The sequence below is a fragment of the Haliotis asinina genome, chromosome 14 (genome assembly GCF_037392515.1).
Source record: "Haliotis asinina isolate JCU_RB_2024 chromosome 14, JCU_Hal_asi_v2, whole genome shotgun sequence".
Taxonomy (NCBI): domain Eukaryota; kingdom Metazoa; phylum Mollusca; class Gastropoda; order Lepetellida; family Haliotidae; genus Haliotis; species Haliotis asinina.
This window is the reverse complement of record NC_090293.1, coordinates 5,031,785-5,059,391: the sequence shown is the minus strand read 5'-3', so window position 1 is coordinate 5,059,391 and position 27,607 is coordinate 5,031,785. Positions and strand designations below refer to the sequence as shown.

The following is a 27,607-nucleotide window of genomic DNA, read 5'->3' as shown; positions in this document are numbered from 1 at the left end:
CAGATTATACTCCATTACATGTGTTACCATTAATAATTTGCCGTGACAAAGGGTGTAGGAAATCCCACCAGGACCAACAAAATATCACACTGACAAGTCTAAAATATTTAATATTTTGTATTGGACAGGACAAGATGCAAAGATTAGCAATAGAGGTTTCATGTACAATGTATCTGAGTCAAATCTAAAGTAATGTGTCACAGATATAATATCAACACACCAAAGTCTTGGTTTGAGAGTGAGAAACAGTTATAATGAATGTAACATGGCGAGCGATCAAGCAGCAGTCATGTAGGTCGAGAGTTGACAAATGCAGGCAGTTTGATGTACTCCTGTTATCCGTGAATGTCCTCGTGTGTGTCAACACAACCAGCCTTTATATATACAGTAACCGATTCTTGAATATTCGAGCACATGTGCCACCATCGCCATTAGCGTAGAACTTTCGCGACTCGAGGAAGTAAACACATCACTAAAGCGCTACCTTTAAGCCTGCTGCCAAACTAGTAATAGCACGGAACATTTATGGCACGAAATGTGACATATAATAAACACTCAAAACTCTAAACATTGTGACCCAGAAATAATTATCACTTAATCAATAATACAATTTACAGAAAATACACTCTCGTAACTCATGTATTCATCGCCATATCTACTTATAACTGTTACACGTATGGCTTGAATAGTATTACGCTGCATTCTCTCCCAGGTTATACTGGACGGGAAAGGAGGGGTCATGACAACACGTCCGAAGAACTACGCAGTGTTGATGAGGAGAGACGACCGGCCAGCAGATGCATTTCAGATCCTCGGTAACATGTATACATTTAGAATTACATAAACAGAAAGCCGGTGCACAATAACGTCCTAGAAACATAAACCATTTCGTATAAGGGGACAATCAGCTGTGAAAGTTGTATGAATTTCACCAATAAGCGATGACACCAGGCTAGCTATTCTCGAAATGTTCCAAACCCTGAGAACATTAAGTCAGTTTGGAACCGGCTGCAAGAGAACTATTGCAGATTATACTCCATTACATGTGTTACCATTAATAATTTGCCGTGACAAAGGGTGTAGGAAATCCCACCAGGACCAACAAAATATCACACTGACAAGTCTAAAATATTTAATATTTTGTATTGGACAGGACAAGATGCAAAGATTAGCAATAGAGGTTTCATGTACAATGTATCTGAGTCAAATCTAAAGTAATGTAACGAACTGTCGAAACCACCCCTAGAAACATAAACCATTTCGTATAAGGGGACAAATAGCTGTGAAAGTTGTATGGATTTCACCAATAAGCGATGACACCAGGCTAGCTATTCTCGAAACGTTCCAAACCCTGAGAACTTCTAGCAACCCATTGGCTTAACACACTGGCTACGATGAAAGTTAAGAATTCTTAGGGCGTAGTATATTATCTGGTGATTTCAAGCCAGGATTGCCTCACTGCAATTGTTTAATATATAGAACCATAAATGCTTTCTCCGGCTTTGTATTGCGATCACAATGTTTCAGGTCTGAGGAAAATCAACTACCTAGTCATAAAAGGCTTGTCCTACACAGCTTACTTCAACGGGACAGCTCCAACGGAACTCGAGGTCATTGGCGAGAATCTAAAGAAGTAGGTTTCAAGTATAATTTTACTTCAGAAAAACACACACATGCCTAAAATGAGTGAACATAAAGCATAGCAACTACTTTAAATTCTATTTTTGTTGGTTGATAACAAGTATATAGTTTTATGTTCCCTTTTAAAGAAGAACGGGTCGACGGGATTGAGTGAGTGAGTGAGATGGGTTTTATGCACCTCTTAGCAATATTCCAGCACTATCATGGCTGGAGACAACACAAATGGGCTTCACACAATGAACCCTTATGAGGATTCGGACACGGGGCTATGGCGTGACGAGCGAACGCCTTAAATACTAGGCTACCACACAGTCCCGTGGTGGATGGGATCTCTTGTTTCTGTATACTTTATATTTGTATTAGTAACAGGGAATTATCATTGCTTGAATGAGGTTCCTACATAAAGGATAAAGGCCTGAATCGGATAATGGAAAGCAGAGGTTCCACTTCACTCAGGAAAGACCATGTTTTGCCAATCAGTTAAAATTTATTAACCGTTTCAATAGACATGATGTACCTGATATATATGTTACATTAGATACATGACATGACAGAGATATATACATAGACATCACTTCATTTCACCACTCAATTGTCTAATCAATATAAACAAAATGTCCTGTTTTCTCAAAGCAAATATTCACCTTAATCGTAACATTTTGACTTTTTTTCTAGGGGCGATTTCTTCCGTATCGGTTTGTGTTACCCCAAAGATGTGGAAAGGTTTACCTTCCAAAGTACATTTCCTGTGATCAACGAAGATTCACCTGCCACCCAAATGCCATCCATTGAAAAGCTTGACATGGATTCTTCTGGAACAGCTTACTTCTGGGACAAGGCAAGAGGGTAGGACCTTGGGGTGACTATTCAGATGCAAACAATTGGAATTGTCTCATTTGGAGCAATTTCCCAAATGATTTTATAGCTGATATGAAACAAAAACAAGGGGAAGTAGTTTCAGCCTCTTCTGATAACTGAGAAGAAAACTGAAACCCAGATCAAGTTACAGAACCGTTAACAGGTAACATGGGCGGATAAATCAAATGTAAATCTAACATGTTTAGTCTACAACTTTTTTTTGTCAAGAATGCATAATTTTTATCATTACTTCTTGTTCAGGCACTTGAGTGTCAGGGTCGTGGAGATATTAGTGAGTGAACCAATCAACACAGCTCTCATGGTCACGAGTTTTACACTTATATGTTTTGTCCAACATTCGTGTCCAGTTACATTACAAACTGTGTTGGAGCTTTCGGTTAAACAGTGTTTATTTTCTGAACTGTTTAACTAGTCTGCTGTTCGTGAAGATAGTCGGGACGGCTGACCGTATTGACCATGAGATCTGCCCAGGTAGGAAGTGCCCATACATCAAGATCACACGCATTGGTGGGAGCGACGACACCGTTAACTGTTACAAGGATGCCTACGTGAATTGACCATACACCACGGAGGAGGATGTAAGTACTGGGGTTCGAATATCTGTTTGAACAATAATTTAAAGAAAACAGAAATGTAGATTTTTGCAATCCTATATTGTTTGTATATGTTATGATTGACATATCTTTCAAATTTGAACGAAATCAGTGAAAAAATATGGATTGTACCGCTACACCCATTACATAAAATATACATGGGGCGTCAATGCTGCTGCCGTAAACCTGATCGATCGAAAACTGGACAGTCTGACTATTTTAACGGATGGTTCAATCGAACCTTACGTTTTTCATAAAAATATGTCTAGAGCTTGTTGAGCTTTCTTTTATCTTTCTGATCACTACATTCAATTTGACTGCGTTTCATACTTGAAAACTGAGCCTCGCATTAGCACTACCCTTTTCTTTGAACAAACTTCCGGCCCTCGGTAAACATCAGTAGGTTCCAATCACTGAATGACTCGGAAACAGAAAACGGCTCTCATTTCTACATAAGCGATAACACACAATTGTCATTTTTCAGGTGATAATCGCAATGTGGAAATAGACCAATGAGAGCCGTTTTCTGTTTCCGAGTTTCATTCCCCACGTGGGTAGGGTGTGTGAAGCTCATTCTGGCGTCGTCCACCGTGTTATAGCTGAAATAGTGCTAATTTTCAGCGGCGTAAGACTAAATTCATTCACACACTCTAGCCTTGATTTAATAAGACAAACAACATGTTGCTTTGTGTCCTCAACGGTATCGGGTGAAACGTAAATAATATCAAAATAGACCCTAACTCACTGGACGCTTTAGAAATATAACCAAATAAGGAACGATTCAGTAAAAACTTATATTTGTTTCAGAAATCAGCGCCCATACCAAAGCCAGCTACTTGTAAAATTAGAACCCCCGAGGTAAGATTCAGACAAGCGTACAATTAGGAGATAAACATCATGTGTTGGCCAATTTCCGGGTGTTATTGAATATTTGAAATTTGAAATGTATTCACGTGCAAGTGCGTAAAATATTAGGAGCATATATTTATTAAGTATCTTTCCTGTAGCAATGCTGTTGCACTGACATGTACAATATTGCAAAATTTTGTTTCCGTGATTGCATTTGAACTATGAAACATCTGAAACTTTCAAAATCCAATTTTTGCGAGGGACATTAATTTCCTCATAATGTAATTTGTGTTGATGTACTTCTTTCCTATTACATTCTTTCCTGTAACGCTAAAATTTGTAACAGGAAAGGAAAATCAGATGTTTAAACAGGAACTATGTATGCTATAAACTTGTATCTTGATATATTATTAGGTGTGAACCCGTCACACTTTTGGTTCAATATATCATGTGTATACATTGTGAAAAACAGATGATAAGTGATATTTTCCCCCCTCAGACTGTTCCAGTAGAGAATGGTAATTGTTACGGAAAAGAATATATCTGTTGCTGTTATTATCATGTTCACGGTTTTACTAATATCTTACCCTCAGTAGGAGTGATCATTACATGAATATTATTCTCTACCGTATGCGTATGCAATTAACAGCATTTGCTAGATATACATACTGATTTATCTACAATGAATGCAACCGTTACAGTAAAGAATTAATTCTATTACTGTAAAGAACGTGTATGTTACGGTAAAGAAAAACAGCAGTTCACAGGGGAAATTTGTATTAAATATGCATATGTCTTAATATATTCTTAGGTGTAAACCAGTGTAAACTCACATTTTGGGGGGTTCAATATATTGATGTTTATTTAATGTGAAAAACAGATTGTTAAGCATTTTCCTGTAACAAGCGTATGTTTCCCGTAACAAAAATATTTTTTGTATTATTTAAAGGTTTTAAATAATCATATTGCTTTAAAGATACTGCATCAAGAAGTATGAATGTTTTCAATACCATTAATGTAATAAAATATTTTCTTGAGTGAGCTTTTGCCAAAAAAAACCCAAAACAAAATGGAAACTTAGTTCTATGTGTCATAGTATAAAAGTATACATACAAATCTATTTAAGCAAAGAAATCCATGCAAATTCAAACATTTATGTGGATCTACATACAATCTAAGCTTATCTTTATGTCTGTCACACAATATTGTAAGAAATATCATTTTTATAACATGTTACATCATCTAAAGTGTTGTTACGGGAAAGAAAGGTAAATTTGGTGATTTCAGAAAACAACATATTTTAAAAAAAAAATAATTGCAATTAAGACCTAATTTTCTTATGTTTAGAAAGAGCAATAGCACATGATGCTATCTAAAGATTGAAAACATAACTTTTCAATCATTTCATTTTGTCATTTCGTGAGAACTAAATGTTGGCATATTTTGAAAATGACTCTTACATCCCATACGAGTACAACAATGAAGTGTCGTCAGCTGTCCGTTTCAGTTGGTTCCCATGGCAGCATCTGGAGTTGTTCATTTATGACGTCATTCTAACTTTACGTCACAATATGATTTGAATGACGTCATCACTGTTAATGGCACAACAAAAGAATTGTCTGCGATGTTTCTACGTGTCAATATGCAGCGAACAGTCTTGTAGTTTCCGGGAATCAAAATACCATTTGATGATGTTTTTCAACCAATCAGATTACAGAACACAGTGACTTTTGGCTTACATTGATTCACATCACACATTTCATGTAACTTGGGGCTGGAGACAGTAAAGTAAAATTAATCTTTCAAAGTATGTTTTCATGATAAATGGGAAAATGATTGTGAGATGAATTCTTTATTGCAGTAAGATTCACAGACATACTGTGCAGTCCGGAGCCATCACTTGCCATGTCACTTTGTTAAATCCCTCTTTTACAAAGGCATGCTAGATTAACTTCGTGATCTCCAGTGGCCTTCCAGGGCGTATATTTTCGAAGCTCTCTTGGGGCTAAGATAGCCTTGAGTGCTATACATTAAAATAAACTTACGACTATCTTAGCGCTAAGGGAGCTCAGAAAATAGAGCCCCAGTATTTTAATGGGCGATCTTTTTGTTGCGAGGGGCGATAACTCTCCTTCTATAATGATATAAGCGACGGTCCAACTTCTCGCTTCCGGTCTGGTTCCCGAGTCAATGTGCGCTGCGGCAACTTGCTACATGTAAAGACAGAACCCAGCTTACGCGTTGCCGTGTTTCCCCTTAACTGAAAAAATTATCGTTTACGACGAAAAGCCATTCACGGACGCATGTTTTGCTTTGATTTTTAGTTTAGAAAGGCATCCGTTGTTTAATTTCCAAATGCAGTACGACATTTACGATGAAGCCTATTTTGAAAGGTAGTTTTACGCACTTAAGCTTGGTCTGAGGTATTAGTGGATGGTATCAAAACCCAGGGAATTTTTGCACAGAATTAAAAACTGTGAAGTATATTTATGTGCCTGGTATATTTAGAATTTTATTGGACTTCAAAGCGAGGGGTGAAGAGGAAGGACATATATTTCCCTATGGCATCCAAGGGATTAATCCAACTCCGTTAAGATTATATATTTTAGTACGTTTGAACTTTTCAAATGACAACTGTCATCCCAAGTTACATATTTTGCAGGGTTTAGGAGCTCCAATCGCGCCGACCAACTACCCAACAGGGCCCTCCACACCCTCGTGTCCAGCTGCCCCTGAATATCCAAGTATGTTGCACTTCCTTCTCAAGGTCTCTGGCATGTTTATGGGCGAATGGGGGCGGTGGGGTAGCCTAATGCCCTTTTCTAGAACCTATTTCTGTTGCCCTCCATGAATATTGCTACTAGCGGTGTAAAACTAAACTTACTCGCTTACGCGAACGTTGATTGTTGTAACATGAGCTCAGTAGGATGTAAGGAGGGTCAGAAACTTGTTATGGCTACTGACAACGTCACACGACGTCCTACCAATGTCATTGTCATAATGGCACGGGGACGGATCAGTTAGACATCAGTTATCAATCCTGGAAATTCACGAGTGAGTGAGTGAGTGAGTGAGTTTTACGTCGCTTAAAGCAACGCTCATCAATATCCGTAAACAATTTATTCAAAATATGAACCACTACAGAGAATGCTATATTACGGTACATATCACAGAAAAAATACATTTCACTCTGAGATGACTTATATTGTGTGCAAGAAAGGATATTATTATACATTGTACTTGAACTTGAACTTAATGCTTCACAGAGCCAGTCCTCAAGGGTTGTTACAAAGATGTCTCTGATCATCACGATCTGCCATTTGAAAGGATAGATCTCTGGACGTCTATGACGATAGAACATTGTTCCGAAAGGTACATAAACACGCAATAGAATCCGTTGCAACATTGCAACCGCATGCAGTACACAACCATTCAAAGTTTAGACTGAATTAAAACACTTACTCTCTCTCTCTCTGTCTGTCTCTCTCACTCTGTCTCTCTCTGTCTGTCTCTCTCTCTCACTCACTCTGTCTCTCTGTGTGTCTGTATCTCTCTCTCTCTCTGTTTATATATGTTTACATCCAAGATTGTTTTTTTGAAACTAACATGGGGGAACCAACTTCAAACCCTGTGCTGATGAATTCAACAAGATAATGCATCAGATTGCTGAAAAGCATGTGCAGATATGATGCATGTAAGCAGTTGCGCTTGGGTGTAGCGTTTTGTTAAGAATTCGCCAACTTTGACAGATTTTTATAATTTATTAAACCCACGACAATATTTTTTGACGTTACGAAGTTATTTTACAATACTTCAGTTCATGCCTAAACAGTAACTTTAAACAGTATGGAATATTTTGCAAAATCTACATTGGAACAGCTTCCTGACGTAAGTTGTCTATATATAAATACCCTGGTGAGTCTAAACTTTGGGTGGGAAGTATAGTACACGTGTTTACCTCTGTTTCTAAGCATCTAGATATATCAACGTGCAGAGCCACTGCACTTTGGATCGAGCAATATCAAATTTAACATTTAGCAAAAATGAATGATTTCTATGAACGCATGCCTGCAATTGGCCTAAGAAGTTTAAAAAACTTTAAGTAATTTAATAATAATTGCACGTTCCTCTATTATTATACAATATGCACTATCGACATATGGTTTGGGGGGTATTGTGATTAAACACTTCAATCAGGCCCCGACTTCTCGAAACAAACTTAAGCTTTTACTCAAATCTCAACCTGAGTTTCACAATTTGAAACCGCTGAGTTTTTAACCCAACTGCATTTTTAAAATATATAAGCCCAGATAACTCAAATTGTCTCCTATAATTTGAGTTTTATGTCGATTTCAGTTCACTCTGTGAAATGCGTTTTCTCAAATTTAAGTAAAAACTCAGAATTAAGGCCAAACTCAGATTTAAATTTGTTTCGAGAAATCGGGGCCAATATGTATATTTATACAAGTACATGCAACTGGTAAACAACAACAACACGTAATACTGTTATATAGATGCTATAGGAAGAAATACGCCTATGCTGGACTTCAGAACGGTAACCGTTGTTACTGTGGACACACTTATGGAGCATATGGCGAGACGCCCGACGAGTGCAGCAAGCCCTGCTCGGGGAAAAACGACACAACCTGTGGCGACACGGACAGGAACTCTGTATATCAGACAGGAATAGGTATCATCAAAATAACTGAACCTATTCAGTATTCGTGTAAGAAACGATATTTAGGCAAGATAGCGGAATCACTTAAGAAATCTGATGATTTAACAGTTAGGCTTTTGTTTAAAGCTGTTGATAGATTGTGTCATAATTAATATTGCAAGCAAGTAGAGTATCGTTCATAATGTATTTGGGGGAAGAGGGCAGAGGGAGGGATATTTGATGATCTTGGGTAGGGGTGGGGTGACTTACTTTGTATTTTAATTTGGAGGGCATTCACTACTTAAACGCATCTCTCAAACAATTTTCATCTCCCCTCCCACCTAATGTTTCCTAACTTTATATGATCATCAACATTCAAATGATACATAAGTGTTTGAAATCAATTGAAATCAAATCTGTCAAGATTTTACTCACAGTTAAATACAATATACAAATGCTTTCCCAAGGGAGATTGGAACCGCAAATCTCTAATTCGTAGACAGACGTCCAAAGCTCGGCCTCTGGGCCGACGAAAGTAGTAGGGTTAAATTATCTTCTTATAGTAACTGTCGTTAAATTTATTTCACGCACGCTTCAGTTATTGTTATGTAGCTTCAGTAAATCTACATTGTAATTTTCCACCACTTACGGTATATATGTTAGAGAAAACACTTCTCCTCCGTTTTGGTAGAAAATCCCCCCTCCGGTTTTACATTGTCTACGAAAACCTCGGAGACGTGTTTTGTCCTATACTTAAAGCATGTAACTGAGATACCGTTTGTACCGTATATTTGGTCAGAGCCAACCAGTGCAAGTCTACAGTCATGTGGACCTGAGAATGCCGGTATTGTGATCAACAGTCAGTGCTATTATCTGACGCCAGAGGAGGGCTCTTACGCTGATGCCCAAAGGTCTTGTGTTAACCTTGGCGGGAACCTTGCTACCATCAGCTCAGAAGAAATTCAGGTAGGACAGTGCAAATGAGTTGAGTGTCTCAATATCTGTCAATATGCAGTATTATTTTTATTGCCTACGACGGCTAACATATCGGATTCATGTTTTCATACGAAGTCACCCAGATTGTATCACCTATTTCATCACGGCTATAGGGCAAAATATCACTTTGTCATGGTAACGTGACGTCATGAACAATGCCATGACGTCACGGTTCTGCTGTGACGTTGCGTTCTACATGCGGCGACGGTGTGTAGTCAGCCCTTGTTTGAAAGTAGATTTGGGTTTATTTTTCTCAATATTACGACTTCGGTAATAAACAGAATATTATATTCCTGTCCATAACATACCATGTTTACGACACTAGTGCCTCGTGTCGTAAACATAGTATGCCATGGGTGCACATATCATATCCTCCATTTAGTCTGCTATTGTTCGGTACTTTTCTGTTGGTTCAAACATGTTGGCTGTCAACTCTGAAGCCTCTAGCTCCATGACCATGAATGGCTATGAGTGGATGTCATCTGTACATTTACTGAAATGCCACCATGTCCAGTCGGTACTGGCTTTTATAATGTTGCGGAATCGTTACATTGTATGTAGTTGTATTATCACATTGTTTGAACATTGATTGAACGTCACAAGGTCTGTCTACAACAGATACAAGGAATTCTTAACACTAATGTAAAGTCAAAGGTGTGATAAACTGCTGGACGAATATCACTACATGTGAAGACACAGGTTTGATGAACGTTTGGACAGATAACACTAACGTAAAGTCAGAGGTATGAAAAACTGTTGGACGAATATGACTAAATGTAAAGTCACAGGTATGATAAACTGCTGGACGAATGACACTAAATGTAAAGTCACAGGTATGACAAACTGTTGGACGAATAACACTAAATGTAAAGACACAGGTATGACAAACTGCTGGACGAATAACACTAAATGTGCTGGACGAATATGACTAAATGTAAAGTCACAGGTATGATAAACTGCTGGACGAATAACACTAAATGTAAAGTCACAGGAATGACAAACTGCTGGACGAATAACACTAAATGTAAAGTCACAGGTATGACAAACTGCTGGACGAATAACACTAAATGTAAAGTCACAGGTATGACAAACTGCTGGACGAATATGACTAAATGTAAAGACACAGGTATGACAAACTGCTGGACGAATAACACTAAAAATAAGTCAAAGGTGAAACGCAAGGAAACTCATTATAAACGTCCTAAAATATACTTTTTTATCAGTGACCTGATCTTTGTTACATACTCTTAAAAAAGTAGGGGAACTTCATTTTTTTATTTACGATTAAAATTATATAGGAGATTCAATGTTGATATGATATACTAGTATTATATTATTGAATGTTTTGAGTGTGCATCACCACTTGCACTTCCTTACAACCATAGCTTTTTGGAATGTAGTCGATTTTGCATGTAATTTGCATGTGTACGATTTTCATTTTAAAACAAACGACTAGAAACAAACGTTAACAGATGTTTGTGAGTGAGTGAGTGAGTTTACGCCGCACTCAAAAATATTCCAGCTATATGGCGTCGGTCTGTAAATAATCGAGTCTGGACCAGACAATCCAGTGATCAACAATATGAACATCGATCTTTACAATTGGGAACCGATGACATCTGTCAACCAAGTCAGCAAGCGTGCCGAAACGATGCCGTTAGTCGCCTCTTACGACAAGCATAGTCGCCTTTCATGGCAAGCATGGGTTGCTGAAGGCCTGTTCTACCCCGGGACCTTCACGGGTCAACAGATGTGTGATGCAAGATGAGTGTCAAAATGAAAGTTCTATGTGATTTGTCGACCTTCTTGAAAATCGTCCAAATGAAGAATGGGACCCCATGCACGTGTATGGGGCTACCGCGTTGTGCATGTGGTAATAGCGGAACTGGTGGTGCGTTCATAAGATGTATGTACTTGAAACGTTTATCAACGCGTACACTTCCTGTCCAAATTGAAAGTTCAGGTTCCCCTACTTGTTTGTATACTTTGAGTATAGATGAAGCGATGGTTGGCCTGTTTGAATGTGTTTGAAAGCACTTATACGCGAATTTGAGGTTTACCGTTGTTTCTCAATGATGCCAGGATGCAGTGGTAGAGTACATGCGACCCAAGATGGCAGACGCGTGGTTTGGCCTCAATGATATTGCAGAAGAAGGGACGCTGGTGTTTGTGGACGGAACACCCTTCAGCAACTACGACAACACTCAGAGTGGTCAAGGGACCAGCGACAACCAGGATGGATACGGTGAGCAAATCCCCACATTATGGCCTAACGAAACAATAATTACGTAATACCAAAAGGTAATACCAAACTCATCCTATTCTCGAATAGCACCTGTGTCGCTATCCAAACATGAGTGTAGGTTAAATGTATCATTCCTGGTTTTCACGCTTTCAAGGTACTGTAAGGTAATTCTGTTTTGGCACATTTGTGAATAGTAGTAGTAGTAATAGCAGCAGCAGCAGTAGTAGTAGTAGCAGTAGCAGCAGCAGTAGTTGTTGTTGTAGTAGTAGTAGAAGTAGTAGTAGCAGCAGTAGTAGTAGTTGTAGTAGTAGTAGTAGCAACAGCAGCAGCAGTAGTAGTAGAAGTAGAAGTAGCAGCAGCAGTAGTAGTGGTAGTAGCAGCAGCAGTATTAGTAGTAGTAGCAGCAGCAGCAGCAGTAGTAGTAGTAGTAGTAGTAGTAGTGAAGGGAGGATGATGATGAGGAGTAGGACATGATGAAAAGGGAGGGCTTTCAGTGACAGACGAGTAGAAATCGTCTACATGCAGCTCATATATTCGTTCAGCGATTCGACGATCTTCGATCCTTTTCGCCTGACTTTTTTTCACCTGATTTCAGTTATTCGGGCAAGTGTTCTGTACAAATGGGACGACCGCCCCCTCTCGTCGGAATACAGGGCACTGTGTCAGTTTGCTGTTGGTGCCAAGCCGCCAACAGGAGGTAATACCCTCTACATCATATTTCAAATGTCCTTCAAATATATTTAGTAGGTTGTGTTTCCTCGACGTTTACTGCCATTCATAATAGTCATACCATATTGTGAATTTATCACAAAAATCAGTGTATTCTGGGACACCAGAAATGGGCTTCATACATTGTGTCCATGTGGGAATCGAACCACCCGCTAGTACTAGTGGCCATGATAATAAAAATTAGAATAATCATGACGATCATTATTGTTCTTCTTAAACAGAGAGTTGTGGTGCCGAAGGTCTTGGAAATCGGTTCGAATCCGGATCCTGCTACGCAGTGATCAACTCCCTGGGCAGTCAGTTTGAAGCCCAGTATGCCTGCTACACACGGATGGGCACTCTGGTCTCGGTCACGGACAACAACAAGGTAGGTCGATGTCACCATTAACCCATAACTGTTTAAACATGGTCAATATGCTTCATGTGTTTGTTAAAACGCGTATTCAACCACCCAGTGATACCACACAAGTGTACATTAATATTTTAAGTGCTGCTTGCATCTTATTCTTGTCTATCATTATGAAGGGATCTGCCTCGACAGAAATTCGGTTCTTTGAAAACTCCATAAACATTATGAAATGCTGCTATGTACAAAATTGGTAAAAACTGTCATCCTTTTCAGTTTAGATTATGTGGCGTTGCCAACATTTTATCATTTATCCTCGCCACCACGCATTTTCTAGTAAGTTATCTGTCCTTTCTGAACGGAAGGGACAAGTCTATATTCGTTGGTATATGCATGATAAGTGATTTGTAAGAATTGTTTTTCAGGCTGAGATCCTTCAACACGTCTATGTATATGGAGACTCGGTGGACTACTGGACAGGGGAGAAGAAAATAAAAAGTTCTACAGTGAGTATAAGACACATTAATGTTTTTAGTTGGAACATTGTTTCTGTGCTTTAATTAGTGTTTTTTTTATTAAAATATACTTAAAATTATTTCCACGACTCACTATGTCATTGCATGGGTCATCAGATACTATTAAACTAAGTTTGGGATATTCCATTTTGAGGTGATATTATCTGGGAACAAAGTTGCCATCATTGTAGCTGAATTTAGAACATGACTATTCCATTATTTCAGTTATGACGTCTGTAGAAGCTGCTTTGCTGTTGACCATTTGAACATAGCTGGTATAAAATACGAAAAGTACAGTGAAACAGACCGGAAGTTGTGTAAAACTCGTGTAGACGTTTATTCCATATAGCTGGAATATTGCTGAGTGCGGCGTAAAACTCAACTCACTCACTCACTCACTAGTTTAGACTTGGGAAGGGCTCAGTAATACCCCTGTTCAATTGTCAAAATGGAGGAACACCTATTGCTCGTATTGTTAATCTCATATCCTGACAAACACTTAATTTCAGACTAATCACACATCTATTAAGTCTAGGATACACTTGGACTGGTCACCATCCATAAAGTCTGAGATATCATTGGACTTGTCACACATCCATTAAGTCTGAGATATCCTTGGCCTTGTCAAACATCCATTAAGTCTGAGATATCCTTGGACTTGTCACACATCCATTAAGTCTGAGATATCCTTGGACTTGTCACACATCCATTAAGTCTGAGATATCCTTGGACTTGTCACACATCTATTACGTCTGGGATATCCTTGGACGACGCGTGCGCCCCCGTCCTATACTATACTTTCATGGAACTAGCCGCTGCTCTGCAGGAAAAGTGGGATGAAATAACCAAGCTGACGCTGGACGTTTGATTAGGAGCATGCATCGTCGATTACTGGATTATGTTGAGAATGGAGACGGATTGACGCGTTAATGACTTTAACTCATCGCGATACATGGCGACATAGACGTCAGGTATCCTTGGTCAATCATCTCACAAAATCCAATGTCATTTGACTTTCATCGACTAATGCAAACCTCACTCGCGTGTCCCAGTTTCACAGTTTAATTATTTTTCTCACTGAAGATTTTAAGATCCTACTTTGTTTTAAAAGTGTATAATGATTGTATTGATTTCACTTGAAGGACGCTCTAAATGTATTAGCAGTGGTATGTTGTTTTTCTTTTGGATGTACTAATGCGTTTTAAAGTAGACATATTCCCTGTCACAAACTTGTAAGATAGATTTGATATGTCATTGTATATTGTGCACTATCAGCCGGGTACTGATAAAGGAAGTGAAGTATCCCGAGACTAACACAGCAAATCATTCACATTTTTGCAGACATATAGCTGTTGTTTTTCAGAATTATCTTCAGATTTACTCTACGACAAAGCAGCTGTACAAGGTGGCGAGAAAAATGGCGCTGTGTGTTTACTGGGTATGTTAAAAACCTACTTAACAGTTTTAGAATCATTTATGTCTTTTGTGCCTGAAATCGCCTGTATATTATAAGAACGAACCTGTGCGTCAGATGAATGGCGTTTCTACTCCTATACTTTATAAACTAGATGCAGAACATCATAACACTGGCGTCCTCTATATTCCAGAATCGGTCTCAGCGAGCAAGAGATGTTCAACAGGTTAGTTATGGTCTGTAGCGTTGAAGAGAATGCTTCTATTTCAATGCAAGGAAGACTTTCTGCATTTGACATGGCAGACAACAGCCAATAATAAAACATACAACCTTTTTGTCTAACAACCGCTGTCAAGCTTAATCTTACTACAGCCATCAACTGAGAAACATGTACAGATACAATGTTGTGAAAAACACCAGCTTAACATTAACAACATCATGTAATTGAATAGCACCTAAATGAGGTCAGCTGTGAAGTTGAATATCACATGCCATGAAGCCAATAAGCAGGAGGGATTAAGAAATGAACAGTAAAATACTTAACGCTTGAAAACAGTGTAAGAATCTACACGAAACGTGGCTCAATGCAATGAACAAAACGTTGTTTTCAATAACGCTGTATGCTGTATTATTCTCTTACAAACTTCTGGACTTCGGTCAAACTAAAGTTATCAGACAGTAGGCAGTAACTGCTATAAACAGTATGTAAGTCAAATCATAACTGTTCTGTTTGATGCGGGAGGAGGGACCGAAGTAATGCAAGTCGTAGACGTTTATCAGTTTGATGAAACCAAGAAGCATGATAATAATGCTGGGATTCGAGATAAGGCTTTGCGTCACGTTTAAATCTACTTTTTTTATGGTTTTCAGGGTGGAAGTATCTAGAGGACAGCAGCAGCTGTTACCTTTATACCGGTGGTTTTGCCAAAACCTTTGACGTTGCTCAGGCATTGTGCACGCAGTGAGTTATCACCCACATTATAGGAAATGCATGTATCGAAGTAAACACTGCGAAGCCCATTTCTGGTGTCCCTCGCTGGAATATTGCTGAAATATTGCTAAATTAGCGTCAAGCCAAACTCAGTCAGTAAACATAAGGATACTGATGCTGTACAATTTGGCTTTTCCGTTTGGTTAGTTAGTTTATGGATTCCTGATGATAAGCCAATCAGTTTACCCAACTGCCCCACTACCCCATGGCAGATCATGGGTTCAGATGCCAGATTCTGCTCTAAATTATGATGCGATTGTCAGTACCACAAGACTTTCTCATCATGATATTTTTATAATTGTTTTTGTTGCTTCTGTACACTGGGGACCCAAGAAGGTCCCGGGGTAGAACAGACCTTCAGCCACCCATGCTTGTCGTAAGAGGTGACTAACGGGATCGGATGGGCAGGCTCGCTGACTTGGTTGACACATGTCATCGATTCCCGATGCTCATGTTGTTGGTCACTGGATTGTCTGGTCCAGACTCGATTATTTACAGAGCGCCGCCGTATAGCTGGAATATTGCTGAATGCGGCATATAACTAAACTCATCCACGCACTCTTTACACTGGGTACTAGTAATGTATTGTTTTCTTTCAGAGGCGTCAGTAGCATGGTCACCATCCAGAGTCAGACGGAAAACGATTTTGTGGCCAAAACCGTGAACGACGTATCCCAGCAAAAACATGTTTTCCTTGGTAATGCAGCCATTGTGGATATGGCACAACGTATATTGTTGTAGAGGATAGAGGTTCAGTTGGCAGTTCACAGTATTGAATGAAGGGCAGTAAAATAACAAGATTATCACAGATTACGACTAGCATGTAATAATTAGACTAAGCGTAAAAATCGAGAAACTTTTATGGATAATACAATATAAACTTGATATAATGTGATGGAAAAGAAAACAGACGTTTCGTGCATTGGGACAGAAAAACGATGTAAATAGTTTGAAAAGTGTTCAGATTGTGACATACAAACCCACTGTGTTCAAGCTGCCATACTACTTAGATATATTAGCCAGCACCATACAGGCAAGATGTACACCAATATTTGTGACATGAAAGTCACTTCAAAGCAATTTTCAAAATATTTATTTTTCTCTTTTTAAAACATAAACACAAAACACTTTGAGCGCCACCCGAAAACTACTCAACCGTAGCAATATCAAGAACATAATTTAAATTAGCTTTGGTAAGCGTTATGCAAATGTGTGTTTCAGGTACCAAGTACAGCTCATCGTCAGAATTGTTTGAGTGGCTGGATGGATCCAAGTTCAGTTTTGACAACTGGGCTTCGTCTCAGGGTCCCACTAAATGGAGGTCCACAGGGACATGCGCACGGTTGCGCTCCTCCGATGGGAAATGGTTCAACAGGAAATGTACGCAACTAGGAAACGTCATCTGCGAGTCTCCTGCAGGAGAATAAATTTTAGAAATATTGTGGATTGTAATCTCCAAATGGTTTAACTTTTTAATCATTTGCGAATTATACTAGATGTATTGTGTGACTCAAAGATGTTCACGTTATAAAAAAACTTCAAGTCAGAGACTAGTCTCGTGTTCTGTGTTCGTGTTGTCATGTATTTGTCTTCTCTGGTCAGGTATATTATCATAGTTTTAAGATTAATGCCAATTAAAGACTTGATTCGGCATGAATGACTGAAACATACGCTTGACTTGAGTCCCATGTCCTGATTCCCTAGAATCTAATGTTTGGTTTCAGTCCTGTCCCTTGATTACCTTGAACACCGGACACAACAACAACAACACCGGAAACACTTTTTAATTACAGTGCCAGTATACTGTTGCCTCGGTTACCCCGGATCCGAAGGAATCCTGTATTTAGGCCACCTCTAGAACAGCAATGAACCGTCAAAATCATGCTTAACTGCCCTATCCGTGAAGATGACAGAGATGATAGATCTTCTGTAACCCAATCTTGCCGTAATATGTCACTGACGGGATCGTGTGGTCAGGTTCGCTGCCTTTGTCATCGTATCCCCAAAGCATAAATTGATGCGCATGCTGTTCATCACTGGATTGTCTGGTCCAGACTCGATATTTACAGACCGCTGCCACGTAGCTTGAATATTGCTGAGTGCGGCGTAAAGTTAATTCACTCACTTAAATGCGTGTAAACATCAAATCAATGTTGTTGAAGACTTTCTAATTAATGTATTTTGGTTTTGTTACACATGCGTACAAATGTATGGTTTTTGCTTTTGGCTCCTCTTAAACTCATTATGCGAATGATGATGATGATGACATGGTTCTTGCTGTGGAGAACTTTTAATCACTTTGAGAGATTCACTAATGGCATTCAGTCCCCAGCAATGTGTAAGGCTTCAGAGGGTATTATATACAAAACCAATAAGCATATACGCTACAAGTACACAGCGTTTTTATTAAACTCTGTTTACAGTAAATCAACTCTTTGAATTATAACACGCTGGGATCTTAACATAGTGGTTTGTGATATATATTTTCCAATAACGTTTGAAGAAAAGAAAACTGAAATGAAAAATCCACCGTACAGGTCGCAGAGATTATGTAGTCGACCTAAGCTCAGAACTTCTTACATGCACTTGGACGACAATTCACAAAAGATGAAGGGGCGGTAGGATAGACTCATAGTTAAGGTGTTCGACGATCACGCAGAAGACCCGGGTTCGATTCCCCACTTGGTCACGATGTGCAAAGCCCATTTCTGGTGTCCCCCTCCGTGATATTGCTGGAATATTGCTAAAAGCAATATGAAACCGAACTTACTAACACAATATACAATTTCTGTTGACCAAAATACACATTCTGATGTAATGCAACATTATGAAGTAGGGATGATATAAATTATTCACAACACAACTGCATAGAGAATGTCTAAAATGTGGTTGTATGTAATATTGTATTTCGTTATTTAGTTATTTTCTCAAAATTCTAAAGGATTCATGTTCGGAGATATGGTAATATATGGTGCTGTCAAGGTACACGACATTACATTTACAAGCACACGTGAAGATCTGGGTTAGAATTTGTCTCGAGTAACACAGGCTTGTCGTAGGAGACAACCAAAGGATCGGATGGCCAGGCTCGTTGACATGGTTGACTCGTGTCATCGTATCCCAAATTGCGTCGGTCGATGCTCATGCTGTTGACCACCTCTTAATGCTTAATCGGGCGCATCGTTATATGTTTCAATAACATTTGCGTAAATCGATGCTCATGCTGCTGATCAGTGGATTGTCTGGGCCAAACTCGATTATTCAGACCGCTGTAATATTGCTAAATGCGGGCTTAAGCAAAAAAGAAACAAACAAATTTTGTGATCTACTATTCATTTGGTGGTTGCTTGTGCTTTTTGTTGGGGTTTGGTTATTTGAACACTACCTTCATGGCCCATCGGGTACAACGTCTACCTGGATCAGAAAGTTGATGGTTCGATCCTCGGCCAAAAGACATGACACGAGGATACACGTTGTGATCCAGGTTGACGCTTTGTGTTAATGAAACACATGGAACAAAGAGGCCGGTTACAGAAAACATATTCAGTGTTTCACAAATGCCTGTGGCGGTATACCCTGGATCAGTCATTATGCATCTTTGTACCTTAACTATTGTTCAGTTCAAGCTTGAGCGAGCCTTCTGGCAAACACCATCCGCAGTAGCCACCACAAAATAGATTAACCCTCGCAGAATCAACCCACTCAACTCTTGCAATTGGATAATAGTCTTCAGTTTTCCAGGTTTGCTGTTGAAACAGAAACAGAAATGTTTATGATTAGAAAACTCAAAGTCAAAGTCAAAAGCGTCAAAGCTTTACATTACATTCACAAACTAATTTGGAGTTATTTGACTGTTATTCGATATGATAACATTTTTTTAAAAAGCGGCACCCAAATACTATAGATGACTATAGAAATTGTCATGTCGTGAGAGCTAATTATACAAAAACTAAGTCAGTACCAACAGCAAAATAATATATCAGTCCTGGTTGTTGGTCAATCTGTTGGCAAATCGGGACGAATATTTGAATTGACGAGCACACCAAAGGGAAGTAACTCTCTGAAGGGAATTCCTCGGCCGTTAAAACAAGACTTCTTGTTACCTATACCTGTGTCCCGATATAGAAGAGGGTTGCACATAAATCATGAAGCCCAAAGGTTAGAGATAAATGCTGCTCGGTTAAAAAGTCGTTCGGGTTAGGCTGGCTGTGTGGTGCTGTGGAATTTAGGAATAACTTGTAATGTATGATCTTACATTGGGATTCAGTCGGAATCCGGTTCCTGAAAGGTCAATGTTGAACGTTCCTTTAGGACCACATTTTCTGTTGTTGGTGTAACAGTCGTAGGCTCCACCGTATGGCTTCAGCTCTGGTGGGCCACGCGCGAATGTCGTATCTTTAACTATCACAGTTAAATTCTGTAATTAAAAAGAGTTTGTGAGTGTGTGGTTGTATGAACATCACGGCTGTATTTAGGAGTTGTGAAACCGATTCGGCGACACTCACTGAGATGATACACTTTAACACAATCAGGGCGAACTGGTGCTTGGTCTGTTCAAGGGGCACGATTCTGCAGAGAGAAATCGGAAACCTTACAGAGATGCTTGCTGTTCGAGGTAACTCTTAACCCTTTCTTCGGAGGGTGCTCTTGTGTCAAGAGTTGCAAGGCAGACGCAAGCCGTTTCCACATTCATAAAAATTATCCCGGTCGTCTCTCGTCCTCTTTCTGCCTGGTCATCTCCCTTTATATAGCCCCTTGGTCAGTCTTGATGGCTCAGCCATCCGCAGCCCCCATGTTGTGTAAATCGCTGGGCACATGCCAAAAGTTTCGGCGTTGGCACAGTCAGGCTGGTAGGGCTCATCATCAACTTAAGGCCCTTGCCCCATCTACACGCAGCCCAGACAGCGACTGGAACTACTCCCAGGAAAAGCTACCTTGTCTAACCCACGAAGAACTTTCTAGAGAATATGTATACTCCCAAACACTGCAGTCTCTTGCATTACCCAGAGTGTCAGAAGGACTGTGCCCCCGGTGCTGAGTTCGCCTGATCTGTGCCAATAGACAAGGAGGTACCGAATCAAGGGCACCGAGAACAATGAGGATTCTGACGATAGTGTACTTGGGACACAAGCGAGACACTTCAAAGGCTAGGTACGCATGTTTAGAATACGTTTCCTGAATCTTGCCAATCACATTACTGTCAAAAGTGACAGAAAATTCAGTGACACAATAAATTCATTGGCTGTATCAAAAAGAGGAAGATCAAGTTTGATGGCTAGAATTCCTGTGAGGTTGCATATGGGCTTATTCCACAGAAGTTGAAACGCATCATTTCTTTATTACGCCCTGGACATGTTAAGGGTCGTACCATGGATGGGCCTGGGAGTCAAAGCCACAGGAATGGCGAAGACAGTAGTTGAAGCAACGAGCGATGCCATCATGTGTTTTAAGATACGCTGTTTGAGCAAAGAAAGGGTACCCACTAGCAAGGTGTTGGACATGCAGTGGTCTCTGATAACTATTTATTATTCATTACCTGTAATTCTATTCTTATCTTCGTAAAGATTCTTGTTCCACAACCTGGTTTGGCTAATGGCTTTTCTCTGTTGCAGCGAAGATTTTGTACATCGGGGTAATAGCCTCTGTTGGGTTTGGCCAATGTTATGAACTCTTGTGGATTTGTTGATTGCATGTTGTAACAGTATATTCTCGCCGTTTGATTCTTCCCGAAATCAAGCCAGAATTCTCCATCTGTACTGGAAATGCCCCTGTGTTTTACTTCAGCACAAGACGTTGGCGGCGCTGAAATATTAATAGTTCACGCACATAATTAGTGCACAGGGCATGCCAGAATAATGGAAGGTTACTGTTAATTGTAGAGAATCGTGTTTTACTTTCGTAATATGTTTTTGTTTTCAAAAGTGAGTTTAGCACAGTAACATTTAATATGTATATGCAAAAGCAAATGAAATTTCTTTGAGTAGCATTTAGAAGCTTGTATCATGCAGAGAAACAATTTGGTGGTGGATGGCTTTCTTTACTGCAATTTCAGCGACGTTTCGGTGTAGATGCTAACACAGATATAACATCACCTGTTTGATAACGTTTTAAGTTGCAATCTGTTACAACAAAGAACTCGTCGTCTGTCGACAAAGAATGTTCCTCTACAAATGAAATGTTTGGGCGACATTCCCTATCAACACTGTGTATATATCCAAGAAAGTGGTTCGAAAAGACAATTGTGTTACAAAGATTAATTACTTCTTTGAGTGACATTCTAAAAGTTGGGAACTGCAATATAGAACAAACGTTATTAATAACAACTTTTATTCGTGGAAGCGACGTTTCGATAAAAATTGTTGTAACATTGTCAAGCGAAATCGGCTAGACAGTAAGCTGATGAAACCAGCTAGACAAAGGGAAGGAACGGAATCCTAGGGACCATGGGGACTCACAGTACCTTTGATACCTGCATGGACCCTAACTCGATTTATACCATGCCTTCAGCCATTGGCGATTGTACTGATAGTTAGCCATAATAAAACAACAAATATTTTATGATCCAAAAATGTGTAGAGCTAAACAGACTTTGAAAGTTTTAAGCCTTACGTACCCTCTCAGGAGGACAATATTGTTACAGCACGAATGTTTTAACACCCTTCAAGGATGCAGCCACTAACAATCAAATTTACTAATTTAATCTACCAATCATTAAAATACATTTATATTACGAACATATTAATCAGACGTCATCAATTAAATCTATTTCCTCTAATACGTCATAATTACACGAGAACTAAAGTATCAAAAAGATCCTTAACTGTTTTTACAGTAAAATATTTATCCCCTATGATGGAGAATTCCACACAGTCAAGCAGGATATGCCTGACCGTGACTCTGTCATCACAAGGGATACAAAACGGAGGATGTTCACCTTTTAACAAGTATTTGTATGTATATCTAGTACGGTCAGTTTGACATCGTTGCATGATGACACATGTTCAAATATGGACTGACAACCTAAGGTGCAACCAATGTACGGTGTTATTTCATGTAATTTTTTTAATTACCGACGTGTCCCACTTCTTAAAGTTCTAGTGCTAGCTTTATAATCATAGTAAGGAATGCGAAGTGGTGGAACAGATTTGTTGTGTACTGCCTTGGCAGCGAGATCAGCCATTATGTTACCAGAAATACTAACATGTCTATGCAACCAACAGAGGACAATGTTGTATTGACCAGATGCAAGATCATTATACAATTCAATAATTTCTAACTAAAGTGGATATCTGGAAGAATGCTTTTGAATCACCTGGAGGCACGAAAGACAGTCCGAAATCATACATTCTCACTATCTAGGGTGTTATAATATATATATTAAGGCTGTTAATATAGCGAGTGTGCCACTGCTGTAAAGATAGAGCTGTTGTCCAGTATTCTAGAAGATATTGTTCTGGATGCAATGACAGTGGCACAAGCTACAGAGCCACCACCCTTTGATCCATCTGAAAATAAGGATTTGCATGCATTGTACTTATTTTATGATTGAATAAATTCTTGTTTATATTGTAATTCATTATTTTCTGATTTTTAAAGTGTGTCAGTGTTAGGTCAGATTGTGGCCTAACCAGTTGCCAAGGAGAATAGATGACGGGAAGGAGATATATCGGGTATCCCGCAAAACGTGAACAGTTTTTTTAACAAGTAGCGGGAGAGAAACTAAATCTATTTTTTTTAAATCACAGAGTAACCCTGGGATATCATCAACGTTTTAATAAATTCGGTTTGTCTATCGATGAGAAAATACGTGTCAAAAAGCGGTTCACTTTATGGGGGGGGGGGCACCCGATGGAATTCTCTTCACATCTTGCATGAATATTTTATATAATCTTATAGACTGTCCAACACTTGCACTCCAGAATTAATTCTATGCTCACGGTTTCCTCCTCAATTCAAGTAGAGGCCTAACAGTACTACAATCACACGCAGTCGCGTATTCACGCGGTTGCAGTATCACCCGACAGCATTTCCATGCCAATTCAAGACCCAGTCTGGACGTTTCGATTTAGTACGTTTGAACAATTGTAATCATCTTTGATAACAACGGTCGGTTCGATTCCCCACATGGACACATATGTGAATCCAATTTTGGTGTCCCCTGCGGTGATGTTGCTGGAATATTGCTAACAGCGGCGTAAAATGTAACTCACTCCTTGAAAAGAGATGCCTCGGCCGCATTACTCACGTCGACATCTAACAGATGACCAGGTTCCGTTAGCCAGACATGTGACAGTGCTACTCTCCTGTAGAAAACCAGCATGACAAATGTAATTCATGACGGTGCCAACGGGGGTTTCTGCTGGTGGATTAGTTGTTCCTGTCAGTGTAGCGTCACTGACGTCTGGGTACCTGAGGCAATCTGGTAATAATACAATAATACCATTGCAACGATTAAGCAAATATTGTAAACAATTAGTCTGTTCGATATAATGTTTCTAGAAAAAAAAACCCCAAAACATTTCGATATAGTAACAACGAAATTTCTGAGTTAGTTAATGAAAATGGATTCTTTACTTCGACTTTTATTCTATCACAGTACTAAAAGAGTGTAACCCGCTAGCCTTTGGACTCAACATATTCCACAGAAGTTCATAGGTTTCCTTTAAAACAACAAACCAGCGTTATCTAGAATGGACATAACAAAACATGCTTCGAAGTAAGAGTGAATATGAGAATAGCATAACAAAGGACCCTCTAGACATCCCTGTACAATTTGAGAAACATGATACTTCTTCGACAAGGTGCAGGAGTTTCAGGGTATGGAACACTAGTGATATGATCGAGAGATCAACACATCTCCTTCGCGAGCTCCTCTGTGCAGTTCCCTTCTTCTCACCTGTAACTATGCATGTGTGCTCTGTTGGTGAACGTTCTTGACATCTCGCATTGTCTGGACAGGTGTGTGAAGCACAGGCTCCTATCAAACTCTGTAAAGAACATATGTGCCGTTTGTTTATAAGGAAAAAAATAACCCGTCATACATAAACCAAGTACATTACGCATAAAATACCTTTAATGCTATTACAGAAAGATGTCAATAAATCTGAATTTGGCAAGTTGTAATCTGAGACGCTTCTCTCTCTCCCTTTCCTCCCCTCCATCTCATTCAAACATGCATTCATACATGCGGTATTTGACGTCCATGACATCTCACCTGTTCGTACAAACAGCGTCAGTTATCTTGTGATATACGTACTCATACATAACTACACCTGTGGCCCGCAACGTCTGTAGCATGTATAACGGTAAAAGGTAACCGTGCATAACATAAAATTACATACAATGTAAGTAATTTGAAACGTTATAAAATCAACAGTGAATAAACATGTAGCAAAGAACTTTGCACTGAAGTTGATGCCAGGTATCGCGCTTAACACGCGCACCTTGTGAACTTACCTTTTGCATGAGTTCTGACACATGATATTGAACATTGAAGAACGATTGATTATTCTCTAACCTTTCAAATAGGTGGAAAGTCGTTTATTTCAGCCTAAACAGCGTGTATGTCATGAAACGGCTGGAGACTGGATTGACCGAAAATGAAATGGCAAGAGATTTCGGTGTCCATGAAAACACGATATTATCTCTATGGATGCTCTCACCGGCTATTCACGCGTGACGTCACTTTGGGCAAGACAACCACATTCGGCTGAATCATCTAAAGAATCAATTCCAGTCTGCTAGTGTGACTGCCCGGACCACTCCTGGCTTCCGTCCAATCAGACCTAGAACCGTACGGAAGCGACAGAGGGAGCACACCATCCGGCCGCGACGGCCTGCAATCCAATTTTGTTCCAAAGTCACCGACGGGCACGTCTACACTGGTGCAGACAGCACATGAGACACGGCTGGGTGCGAGAAGGTACTCGCCATGAATGCCATCTGTTTCTCCGCATCCGTTCCCTATTCAGCAGGTTTGAGCTGAAATGGAGCGACGTTTACATCAAACCCCAGAATCAGCCATTGGCTAAGCAGAATTGGAACAAGCATTGCTTCAGACATGGGATATTATTCCCCATGCTTTTCTCAATCGCTTAGTGTCGTGTATTCGTCTTCGTTGTCAAACCTGCATCAACGACATACACGCTGTTGAATTTGTGAACTGACTTTTGACACCACATCTCTTCAAGTGTCAAATCTTACAGATTTCGAAATTTCTATGTCAGCAGTTAAACAGTGATTAAGGAAAACACCACGAATCATGTTATTATGTTATAACAATAAAATATGGCATAATATCAAATCATGCACAGTTACTTTATTATATACCACAGAAGTCACGGACCATACACACGCACGAACGCACACATACATGCCTGTGGCCAGTGGTCTATGTCTGATAAGAGTGTCGATGTATCCGGGTCTGTATTAAGGTCGCTTGACGAACTGTTGTATTGCAGTAAATAGCAGGCCCCACTTTGATGACTGAATGCCTTACAGCGCCTCCTGAGCATACATTCCGCAGCACATGCCATGAGACCGGATGCCTTAGTGCGCAGAAAGTAAGGGGGCGTCACTCTTACACCGCGCTGTACCTTGGGTAGCAGTCTGACATCTGTGCATATCTGTGTGGCCGTGACAACGACCGCCGGCACCAAGAAATAATACTGATGATTCTGTACCATGTCGGGGTCATACAGACAGAGAAGCTTCAGTTGGTTCTGTTGATGAAATAGGAATCCTCAGTACGTGTCCTACAAGTAACAGCCACGTATCTGGTTCGTATAGCACCTGAGCAGGTACCCACCCCAAAAGTCAAAGACAACATTTATCCCCAGATGAATTGCTCTCAAAGGTATTGTAGTCAGTGCACCGGAGCTGTTTTATTTTAGTGTTGTATTTTTATCATTTCGCCTGAGCAAAGACGGACAAGTATTTGGCGAAAGATAGATTCAGATTCAGATCTAGATGAAGACTATGAAACAATTACGCATTACAGAAGAGTCTTTAAAAATATATGCAGACAGATAAATTTCATCGGAAATAATTGACACTGAAATATGTGAAGCTTGTGAACGTGGATCTCCTGGACAGGTTAACAGAGAGATATCAGGTGATGAAGACAACCATACTTAATGTGAAAACAAATAGAGCAGCGGGATGTGATGGGATTCCTTCATAGCCATTTTAGAATTCTCTCGATGTCATTGTTCCTATATGTGTGAGACGGTTTAACGAGATATTTAAGTCTGAATCATGGTGTAGAGCTGTTGTATGTCGTCCGCTGTAAACAAAATGGTGATAAGAACAGTGTGAATAATTATAGAGGCATTTATTTATTACCCGTTTTGTTGGCAATATTTACTAAATCTACCAACGACCGTCTTCAAAGGTGGTCTGATGACAATAATGTAATATATGAAAATCAGCTGATTTAAAAAAAAGGACTGTCAACAGTTGACAGCATTTTTGTATGGGATGATACATAAGTAATCGTTTGTGAGAACTAATACCAACTCGACACAATACTTTAACTGTTGTAGTGGAACGCAACAAGGATGCATGCTCTGCCTGACAATATTTTGTCTTTTCTTAAATGAGGTCATCAATGAACTAAACCAAACAAACTGTCGTGGGATATTTATTTCAGAGGAAGAACCAAATGTGTCTTCCTTAAACACGTCACAATTTAATTCTGGACTCACAAAAGTCCAGAAACTCTCAGCACTGTGGCCACTCTCTCACAAGGGAT

At 39.5% G+C, this 27,607-nt stretch overlaps 1 protein-coding gene and 1 pseudogene across 1 annotated transcript; one reads left to right on the top strand and one right to left on the bottom strand.

Annotated features, from left to right (window-relative positions):
* LOC137262025 (inactive cell surface hyaluronidase CEMIP2-like) overlaps positions 1 to 17,282 on the top strand; it is a 42,769-nt pseudogene extending 25,487 nt beyond the window's left edge.
* Positions 17,283 to 19,384: 2,102 nt separating this feature from the next.
* Positions 19,385 to 26,540, bottom strand: LOC137262024 (A disintegrin and metalloproteinase with thrombospondin motifs 9-like). Its single transcript, XM_067799820.1, has 6 exons — positions 26,232 to 26,540; positions 24,752 to 24,842; positions 24,101 to 24,274; positions 21,392 to 21,657; positions 20,111 to 20,272; positions 19,385 to 19,601 (listed from the first exon to the last, which is right to left on the bottom strand). The coding sequence occupies exons 1-6, from the start codon at positions 26,538 to 26,540 to the stop codon at positions 19,461 to 19,463; spliced, it is 1,143 nt and encodes a 380-aa protein (XP_067655921.1). The 3' UTR covers positions 19,385 to 19,460.
* Between the last annotated feature and the right edge of the window lie 1,067 nt (positions 26,541 to 27,607).

Coding starts and splice junctions, on each gene's coding strand:
- LOC137262024 (XM_067799820.1), bottom strand. CDS start 26,540: ATGGTACAGAATCATCAGTATTATTTCTTGGTGCCGGCGGTCGTTGTC. Junction 24,843..26,231: donor ACATAGACCACTGGCCACAG/GCATGTATGTGT, acceptor TGTTCTTTACAG/AGTTTGATAGGAGCCTGTGC. Junction 20,273..21,391: donor AGATAAGAATAGAATTACAG/GTAATGAATAAT, acceptor TTTTAATTACAG/AATTTAACTGTGATAGTTAA.